At 38.0% G+C, this 10,935-nt stretch overlaps 1 protein-coding gene across 4 annotated transcripts in view; it reads right to left on the reverse strand.

Moving 5' to 3' along the window:
• Positions 1-356: 356 nt before the first annotated feature.
• Rnf14 (ring finger protein 14) overlaps positions 357-10,935 on the reverse strand; it is a 21,425-nt gene continuing 10,846 nt past the window's right edge. For all 4 annotated transcript variants that reach the window (XM_013020428.1, XM_013020426.1, XM_013020427.1 and 1 more), the window contains 5 exons: positions 8,504-9,031; positions 7,093-7,321; positions 5,281-5,453; positions 3,086-3,216; positions 357-1,677 (listed from right to left, as the gene is read on the reverse strand). In XM_013020428.1, the coding sequence (XP_012875882.1) occupies positions 1,620-1,677; positions 3,086-3,216; positions 5,281-5,453; positions 7,093-7,321; positions 8,504-9,031 (1,119 nt within the window). In that variant the 3' untranslated portion in view covers positions 357-1,619. The remainder of the gene's footprint in view (positions 1,678-3,085; positions 3,217-5,280; positions 5,454-7,092; positions 7,322-8,503; positions 9,032-10,935) is intronic.

Consider the following 10,935-nt stretch of genomic DNA (forward strand, 5'->3'; position numbering starts at 1 on the left):
ATTAACTTCAGCTCTTATATAAATATGATCAGCTCTTATATAAATATGAAACTAAGTTGTTTAAAAAGAATGTGAACCCTAAAATCTAAGCTCAGTCACAAGCCCAGGTAATAATGATACATAATGTGAAAAATGCACCAGACTAGTTAGAATAATATTAATAATGCTCATCTAGCCATTTTTTGAGTAAGTTATATAGCTGGGAATGTAGCTCAGCAAAAGAAAAAAAAAAAAAGCACATGCTCATATTGCTTGAAGCCCTGGGTTCAATCCCCAGCTCCCCCAAAAAGTTAGTTTTATAGGTTGTCCTGGTGACCGAACAAATAAATAGCAGCAACTCTGTTCTAATCATAAGATGGTTTTTAAAATCACTTTTATTTTTAAGATTAATTATCCTCATTGACAATCCAGAAACACAATCCTTGCTGACAGTTAAAAAGGATTCCTTAATTTTCAATGTTAGGTTGAAAAAAACATGTTCACGAGGTGCAGTTGAATTCTTCTGTCCTCTTTTTCAAAATTATTGACCAAGTGGCTAGCAAGCCATGAGGAAAAGACAATTTTCCAAAAAGCCAACCAAACCAGAAAACAAGAATCTAGGTATCAAGCTAAAATTATCACCCAAAATACTGTGGTTGCAAGAAACAGTAAGAAGCTAAATTCCCACAAGCCATTAAAGATCTTTAAAAAGCATTCAGAAAGTTAGGACTAGAACTATAGTGCTGTGTACAGGTTCAAACCCAGGTACTGAAAGAACATATAATTTATTCAGCTTGGTTTGGAAATACTAGGCTTTCTCCTGTTTCAGCAGAGTAAATAAAAACGTGCTGCTGTCCTTTCCAACCAGGCAGGTTGGGGAAAGGGAGAAAATGTGGAATGAGGTAACAAAGACACATTTTTAGTCTCAGCTGTATTATTCAGGAAAGTGGAAAGGGCTAAAATTCTTCTGAGCCAGTTTCATTAATTTCTAGAATTGGCTCACAATCCATGGACTATGTATACCACTCATGAATAATTTAGTGAACTAGTGTTTGTGATATTAAAAACATTTTTAAAACAATTATAAATATTTGGAAAAGGAGATTGAAATGACACCAGGCCATCCAATCATTTAGAGAGTAGATGGTTTCATCCAAAGAGATCATTACAGAAACTGGGGTTGGAAGGAATGTGAGTAGTATGAATGAGATGGAGCTCTTGGTACAATGTTCTCAAGGCTTATCCACCTTAGTTGTGAGGAGTGAGCCCTAACAGAATGTCTCAGAGGGATGCTTTTCTGAGACTGCTCTTAAGTTTGACCCTTCTCCCTACCTAAGGCTTGGGAAAGAAAATAAATACTTTTTAACTATTCAGAGCTCTGGGCACATTATAATATTTAATATCCTATAGTTTTTCATTTTCTGAACCTTTGGCTTATAATTTTATCAATTTATGTTACATGGGAAAATGTATGAATGTGCCTTAATCAGTAGTATCAATGAAAATATAAACCTTGTTCTTTCTTATCTTCTTCACAGGAGTGAATGTATGGCACCCTAAATATCCTGCAAGGTTACTTTGTATACTTGACAGAAGATTAGGGCAAACCATTCCACTTCCATATCATAAGCAGAAGTGAACTAGTCTTCAATCTCATCTTCCCATACATCTCCATTAACATCTACAGCATGGAATAACCTAGAAGTAAAAAATACAGTATAAATTTATGAATTTGGACAAAACTAAAGATAATCTGCCTTTCTTTCTCTCAAAAAAACACTTTCTGTACTCTTCTGATAATATCTTCATGTATCTTTTAATCATTCCATTGAAGAGGGCTGAAATTTGAGTCCCTCTGAATAAGCTACTTTAAAATATATAAGAACATTCCTTTTAGGATCCAGACAAATTATTTAGAGCCAAGGATAAACAATATGGAGAATGAGTATTACAAAATTGATACCCACTATATACAATGTATGGAATAAGCCAAGACTGAGGAGTCCGGTATGGGAGAAGAAGCTACACACTTTCAAGACACTAACTCTAATCCATACTAATCCTTCCATTATCTTCACAGTCTTTGTAGCCTCACTGGTAGAATCTCTTGTGGTTGCCAATTTATCTTTCTTCCCCTATACTACCTAAAATGTATACAATTTCCAACACTGGGAAAAGCTTATTCAAGGGTAGGGATTACTTCTCTAACAGGAGCCTATCAACTGATGGTAAAATTAGAGCACTGTTAAGGAACAGAATATCTACACTGTATCAAGGAATCATTCCACAGATTTTACTTACTAATAACAAAGGGAACACTTCCCTTTGAAGTAAATGATAGAACAAAAAGAGACAGATAGGCTTCCAATAATCCCTTAAGTATTCTTGTCAAACATGGTACTCTACATCTAATCAAACTTCACTGAAACCTAACTTCCAGTTGAAAGCAAATAGAAACAAGCTAAAACACATCACAAAGGAACAGAACTCTAGAGAGCATGATATCATATGGATTCTTCAAAAAGCCCAATGTTCACCTCAATAAATAAGGTAGCCCCAAATTTTTCTGTATCATGAGACAAGAGACAGAACCAATTATATTGACTGGACTTGGTTAGCTCTTGGCTCAATAAAATGACCTTAAATAGGAATTTTGACAGATAACTGGGAAGTTTTAAATATGATGTTTATTAGATGATAGCATCATGAATTATCATTAATCTTTTTTAAGTATTATCATGGGCTGAGCATATGGCTCAAGGGGTAGAGCATCTGGCTCTCTGTTCACACCTAGTATAACAAAAGGTATTGTCATTATATAGAAGCATTTTTTTTGAAGGAATGGGGAAGAAGGAAGGCCCTGAAGACTGAACCCATCCCTTGCATATGCTAATAAGCACACATACTATAGTGAGTTCTATTAGCCCTTAGTAATATATTCTTATCTCAGGAGACACATATGGAAGTATTAAGGGTTGAAGTATTATCCTAACTCCAATTTATCTTCAGGTAGATCAGCCAAAATGTTGGGGGAAAAAAAGACTTTTGTTTACAAATCAGATATTAAAATTTTGCTGCAGAGTCTAAGAAGTCTATTTATACATACCTGTTGAAACATGGGGAATCAGGGTCAGTGAAGTGTTTGTAAGGGTTTGCCCTGGACAGAGAACCCATGCAAATCCAGCAGAAATACTGCATACAGCCAGTACACGTCATCTTGTTACACCCATCTAGTTTCTGATAGGAAAGAGAAAAAAAGATTTCAAGGATGTGAAAGTATAGAAGTAACACACAAACCCAAAGATTCCGTATAATAGTCTCAATCTTCTCCCCTCGTTTTCCTTGGGCTGGGCCGGGGGCTTGAACTCAGGGCCTACCCACTGTCCCTGAGCTGCTTTTGCTCAAGGCTAGCATTATACCACTTGAGTCATAGCTCCACTTGTGGCTTTTTTGGTGCTTAATTAGAGATAAGAGTCTCATGGATTTTCCTACCCAAACTGGTTTCCAACCTCAAATCTCAGCCTCCTGAGTAGCCACAGCACTCAGCTTCTCCGTTTCTCATGAAAAATTGAAGCATGCATGAGGCATACTGAAAAGTAATGCTTAATATTTTATATTACTAATACAGAAAAAATATGAAATTCCTACAACTAGATACCCAGCAAAATCTTTTCTGATAAATAGTAGATACAACTCAAACATTGATGACTGGAACATGTAGTTTAGCTTAGTACTAAATTTTTTACATAAATCTAAATATTTGGTATCAAGTTTCAGAGCTAAGCCATGTCATCAGTAAATTAAAGTCAGAGCTGAGTGTTGGTGGCTCACACATGTAATCCTAGCCACACAGAATGCTGAGCTCTGAAAACACCTTTAAATCCAGTCAAGTCTGTGAGATTCTTATTTCCAATTAACGAGAAAAAAGAAATGGAGGCATCGCTGAAGTGCTAAGAGTTAGCCATGAGTGAAAAAGCCAAGCAAGAATGAGAAGCCTTGAGTCCAAGTAAATAAGTAAACATTTTTTAAAAATAAATGAACGGGGGCGGGGGAGGGGGAGGCTGGGAAGGGATGGGAAGGGTAAACAAAGGAGGAGGCTACAATGCTTGATAAGAAATGTACTCACTATCTTGCCCATGTAATTGTAACCCCTCTGTACAGTATGTTCACAATAAAAATAAATAAATGAACGTACACAATACTGAGGTAACAGGAATCACCATTAGGTTCAGTTCAGACACAAAGGATCAGAAAGATAGAATCAAATGCAAAGATACATTCTAATTCTAAAACGTTAAAATTTTGGGAACAAGCAATAGATGTGTCTAATTACTTTCTACAAATCAATGAAAAACATGACTCCACTTCTTGAGTGTATTCGTTAAACAGATGTGCTGTCTTCCAGGATAAATACTTCTAGGAAGTCAGATACACTTTTTGTTAATCACATAGAAGAGTTCAGAGTTGATTGCAGCTTTGGGATGCTCCCCTATAACCTGCTATAGTTTGAATCCTCAGAAACTCATGTTAAGAATGTAATTTTCCTCATGAGAGGTATTAGAAAGGTTGAAATGCTATCCAACTATGGATTTTAGAAGTAGGACCTTTGGGATGAGATTAGGATTAGATAGTCATGGTTAGGGGGAGCTATGACTGGATAGTGATGGCTTATTAAGGAGAGAGGGAGAGGGAGGGAGAGGAAGGGAGGGGGAGAGAGGGAAAGGCGGGGAAAGGTACAGGAGAGTGGCAGGGGAAGAGGGGAGGGGAAGAGGGGACAGGGGTGGGGGAGAGAGGGGAGGGGAGAGAGGGAGGGAGGGAGGGAGGGAGAGAGAGAGAGCAGACCAAGAGCACACTCACTCTCCTGTCTCTCACCATGTAATATTCTGTACTGCCTCAGACCTGCCAGCAAGGCTATCGCCATGGTGATGATACCAAATGGTGCCCTTCAACCTTGGACCATAACATGGCTGAAAGAATTGTTTCTATCCTTGTAACTTAGCCAGTCTATGTCTATTATTGCTTTTTTAGCAATAGAAATAGGCTAAAGAATAATCCTCTCCATTTTGAAGTGGATATAATGTGAAGACAATTACTTCCATACCAAAGCACTTTGAAAAAGAAGCCTATGTACATTAAAGGTCAATAATAATATTTAGTTGTGAACTTTGCATATTCCAAGTAGGAAGGTTTAGTAAATATTAAAATACATGTCATAAGACTGACTACTAGATTTCCTAATGTAAGGTAATCATCACATGCTTTCAAATGTGTTTGCTTCCAAGTGTGTTCCAAAGCATTCACCTCTATGGGAGTCCCACAGCAGGGGCAGCTCTTTGAGTTCTTTTCCAGCCATTCCTTACTTTCCATCTCTTCCAGAGCCTTCTGAATCACCCTCTTACCATACCTCTGTTCTAAAAATCTTTTATTCGCTTCATCTGCTTGCAGGTATTCATTTCGTAAGTCTATTAGTTTCTCTAGAAAGTTGAAATAGAAAAGTAACTTTCATGTAACTTTGCAATGCTAAAAGTCATTAAAATGATCATAATCTTTGTTCAATGTTATTCTTGGTCTTTAGCAGAAGAACACAGCCTAAAGTCATTTACATGGAGATGCATTTAACACATTTCCAAGGAAATAATTCATCAAAAGTCATTTGATGACGTAATATTTAGTTATTAGAAACTTATAATTAGGATACCTACTACCCTGACTCAAACTTCATTACAGAATCCAGAAAAAAAAAACACAACTATGTGAAAATTTTACACATATACAAATGATAAAGGAAGGAAAACAATTCCCCAATTAGTTGCTAATGCCAATAGAAGGTTCTTTCCTTTGATTTCTTAGTGTTGATAATGTTTATGCAACTGGTAGCACAGATAAAAGACCTAGAGGGCCTTTTGATGTATTACAGTGACAAAGAATTTGCCTAGTGTGTAGAAGGCCCTATGTTCAACCCTTGTACCAGACCAGAAAATAAACAGACACAAAAACCTGGACACTGATTTTTCACTAAGTCAAAAATTTGGACACTGATTTTTCATTAAGTCACCTTTATTCACCATTTGATAATGAACAAATTTTACCAATACAAGGTAACTTTGGATTAGGGTAAAGACTGACTAAACTGTTCAATTTTGCATATAATCAGTAAATCATATTTATTACCCTCATATTTATTACTATGCTTGTTACTCGTGTTAAAAAGTTCTTCCTGGAAGCTTTTCACCAGGCTTCTAGTGCTCTACCACCTAACTGAAATGGAAAAGGCAACCTTTTATTTCTGAAACACCATGGGAAGGGAGATTCCAAGGCCTCTCTGGGCTCAATGAGAAAACATTTGATGACTGATCACACATACATGCAGAGGAAATCAGAGGTAAGATTCCCAACATTTGTTATCAAGGATCTACATTATTCTGTGCTCACAGGTAGAAATTACCTTACCATTTCTTTTTCTGGAATGCCATCCTGAATGTCTTCATGTTTTTCCCTGCTTCCTTCAAATTTTTGTGTTTTTTTTTGTCAGTCAATGGAGCTTGAACTCAGGGCCTAGGCATTGTCCCTGAGCTTTTACCTCTAAAGCTAGTACTCTACCACTTTGAGCCATAGCTCCACTTCTGGTATAGGGGTGGAGATAAGAGTCTCACAGACCTTTCTATCCAGGTTGGCTTCAAACAGATTCTCAGATCTCAGCCTCCTGTATAGCTAGGATTACAGGCATGAGACACCAATGCCTGGCTTCCTTCAAGTTTTTAAACCATTCTGCCCTGGGGTTTCTCCTGATTTGCCTAAGTAAAAGCCCAAGTCCTCTCTCCCTTCGAATTTCACATCTTGTCCCTGTGCTTGCCTACATTTCCTCCTTAGCACCTACTACCACCTAATAATCTACATTTACTTTGTTTGACTGTTACCATCATAAGATTAAGTTCCACAGAGCAAAGATTTTGTCTCTACTGGTGACTACAATATCCCCAGAACCCAGTATAAAAAACTAACACAGAAATACCTGTTGAATGAGTACTTCTAAATTTATAAACTGAAGTCATAAGCATTTATGAGGAGGGGTAGATAATGGATACCGCTGAAATTCATGTGATTAAAACATACCTGCAGTCACCTTACATGGAGAAACACCATGGTAGGTCAATCTACACAAGGTACAGAAGGCAAAATTGCAGCTGGAGCAGATAGCCATGGTACAGCCAGGCTCCTGCATCACAGGCAGCTGGCAACAAGGGCGGGGACAGTACACCACATCTGCCATCAGGTCCAAAGTAGACTGGAGAAGAAGACGGTCATAACGAGCAAATAACTCTGCTTCCACTAGTTCTTTGACCTGGAGGGGGAGGGAAATATAAAACAGCATAGATTTGAGTTTCCCTAACCATTTCTGATCCTGAAGAGATTCTTAGGAGGATGATGTAAAATAGATGATCACAGAAATTAAAACCCATCTCATTCAGAATCAAACCAAATATTACAATAGTCTGTTATCCTGACAAGTAGTGATTACATGAATCTACACATCTGTCAAATATAAACTGTGTAATTTAAGTGGGTTCAGTGAATTTTACGTTATATCTTAATAAAGTTGACTTTAAAAAAGAAGTAAAGGAGGAGTCCAAAAGTGTACCTCTTCTGAAGAATTTAGTGAATACTAAAAGAAGTGGAAACATGTTTTGGAGGGAGGGCAAAGAGGGAGGAACAAATGAAGGGTGAGCAAATGCAGTCATTGAATTATATAACTTGAGGATAGGAATGGGAGGCAGAAAACGAGAGAGAATGAAGAAAAAAGGGTAACACTGATCAAGAAGCATCGCACTCATAATCTGATTTAAGGAATAGTACCCTCTTTGTATAATTACTTAATAAAAACAAGTACACTGTAGTTATAGTAACATCTGTAAATGATTCAGTTAATCATTCCAAAGGCCATCCCTTTCAGGTCCCAACCTCACACCAAGAAAGACGATTTGCCAGGGCTGATGGATTCCTAGCAGACAGAATATACCATCAGGATTAATTATTAATTAATTTTTTTTAGCAGTCTAAGACTGCTCAGTCCAAAGCTAGCAAACATTCAGATTTGTTTGAATGGTAGAACAAGACCATAGCGTTCTGAATGGATACAGTAAAAACACCTTGGGGACTGGTTCCAGAGCTTTAGATTACCCCATGGATCCCTATCAAGGATGATCTTGAGATCATGGTGGTAGAACACTTGTCTAGCATGTGAGGCCCCAGATTTGAACCTCCAGCACTGCAATCAATCAGCAAATATTTTTAAATTCTTGTGATGAGCATTGCAGTGGATGTTTGCAATCCAAGCACTTGAGAATCAGAGACAGGATAATCAGACATTTAAGGCCAGCTTGTTTCCCAAGCACAAGCGTGTGCGCTCAAATACACACACACACACACACATACTCTCATTCTCTCTCTCTCTCCATGAAGTTCCTGAGAAGATGACTCCTTTTGTGAAAGAAAACTGAGAAACTACCATTAACAGAAGAGTTACCTGACCAGGAGTGGCCACTGAAGGGCACTTTGGTTCTGGGCAGTTGAGGCATTGAACTTGGCCATCTTTGATCTGGATTTCAAAGTAGTCCTTCAGACAGGCTTTGCAATACACATGCCTGCACTCCAGAAAGTACATGCATTCACTACCCAGTTTCTCACAGAAACAGATATTGCACAGGAATAATTTACTATTGAAGCATTTCATCTGCTGAGCTTGATCAAAGTCCAAGATTTCCTGGATAAGACTTGACAATGATTCAACATCCTGAACAGCTCTCTCATCTACAGCTTCCTCTTGGTTTACATCAGATCCTGTGGCTCCTCCAAAATCTAGCTCTGTGTTGGAAGAGGCCTGAGCCATCCTTCTCTGTACTTTTTTCTGAGGATCCATCTTGAGTTCAAAAGGAGAAACAATATTCAGATACGCTAGGGTCTCTTCCTTAAGAAACTGCATCCAAGCAAACAGGACCACGCTGCCTCGGTGTTCTTCCCACAGGTTGTCTAAGTGCTTGCAGAGAGCAGAGAGCTAGGAGAAAGCACATAAGGATGCTGTGAGTCTGGAAAGATGACAACACCAACTCCTGATATTCCTTGAATCTTTTTAAATGCGTAAGTTAGGCCATTATACTTCCTTTTTTTGTTGTAGTTGTTCCATTGTGGGGCTTGAACTCAGGGCCTGGGCAATGTCCCTGCTCAAAGCTAGCACTTTACCACTTTACTACTTTGAGCCACAGCACCACTTCCACTTCCTGACATTTTTTTTTTACTGTGATAACCTATACTACAAAACAGTATCAAAGTTCAACGTTCTTACTAAAGTACTTTTTTTGTTTTTTTTTGGTTGGTGGTGGGGTCTGAACTCTAGGCCTGGACGCTGTCCCTGAGCTCTTCAGATCAAGGCTAGTTGCTCTACCACTTGAGCCACAGTACCACTTCCCACATTTTCTGTTTATGTGATGCTGAGGAATCGAACCCATGGCCTCGTGCATGCAAGGCAAGTACTCTACCGCTGAGCCACCTTCCCAACCCTATTTCTTTTCTTTCTTTTTTTTTTTTTCCCAGTCCTGAGGCTTAAACTCAGGGCCTACCCATTATGCCCTGAGCTTATTTTGCTCAAGGCTAGCATTCTACTACTTGAGCCAAATGCCACTTCCAGCATTTTTCCCTCTCTATGTGGTACTCAGGAATCAAACCTAGGGCTTCATGCATGCTAGGCAAGAACTCTACCACTAAGCCACATTCCCAGCCACCTCTAAAGTACTTCTTAAGGTATTTAGCAACAGGAGCTAGAATAAAATTCAAGCTCAGACACTAGAAGTTCCACAATGACAGGAGAAATGGCAAAACTCCCTAAACTGTTTTAACTAGATTTGCATTGGAGCTGCTTTCAGGGCTTTGTTCTATATCTTGTTTAAGCATTGTTCTATTTCTCATGTATGAGAAAGACACCTAGTTCTAAAATGAACTATTACTTTCTTTTCCTTTCGAAGTCCTAGACCTGCAGATACCGTGGAATAATGGTTAGAAAAAAAAATGGTTTAAAATACCATCTAGTGATAGAGCTCAGTGGTAGGGTGCTTTCTACCATGCATAAAGCCATGAGTTTGATCCCTAACACTTTGAGAAAAACAAAAGAACACCCAAGAAAGGACTAGTCAGTCTTTTCAATATATGGTACTGTGAAGTTGTACATCCACAAGCAGAAGAATGAAGTTAGACCCCTGTCTTTCACCAGTTACAAAAATAAACGCAGAATGAATTAAAAGACTTTAATAATGTAACACCTGAAATTATGAAACTACTAGAAGAAAGCACAAGAGAAATGCTTTGTCCATTGGAATGGACACAGATTTTTGGACACCATCCCAAAGGCATAGGAAACAGAAGCAAAAATAGACAAATGGTGTTACATCTTACTAATAAGTCTTCTGCACTGCAGAAGAAACAACCAAGTATAGAAACAATCTACAGAATGGGCCAAGTATTTACAATGTATACATTTGGTAAGGGGTTAAAATTCAGATAATAAGGAACCCAAAACTCAGTAGCAACCCTCACTCCATATAATCTTGACTTTAAAATAAGCAACAAGGGGTTGGAAGTACAATTCAGTGGGAATGCTTGTTTAGCATACAAAAGGCCTTGGGTTCAATCCCCAGTACCCTCTATCCCCCAAAAGGAGCAATAAACCTAAAAGACATTTCTCAAAAGAAGACATACAAATAGCTAACAAGGCACATGAGAAAATGTTCAATATTACTCATCAGGGAAATGCTATATCAAAACTACCTCATCCCACTAAGAATGGCTATAATAAAAGGCTAAATGCTGGCAAAGATACGGAGAAAAGGGAACACTTACATGGTGTTGGTAGGAATATATATATATATATATATATATATATATATATATATATATATATATATATAT

The sequence above is a fragment of the Dipodomys ordii genome, unplaced genomic scaffold (assembly GCF_000151885.1).
Source record: "Dipodomys ordii isolate 6190 unplaced genomic scaffold, Dord_2.0 Scaffold50, whole genome shotgun sequence".
Classification (NCBI taxonomy): domain Eukaryota; kingdom Metazoa; phylum Chordata; class Mammalia; order Rodentia; family Heteromyidae; genus Dipodomys; species Dipodomys ordii.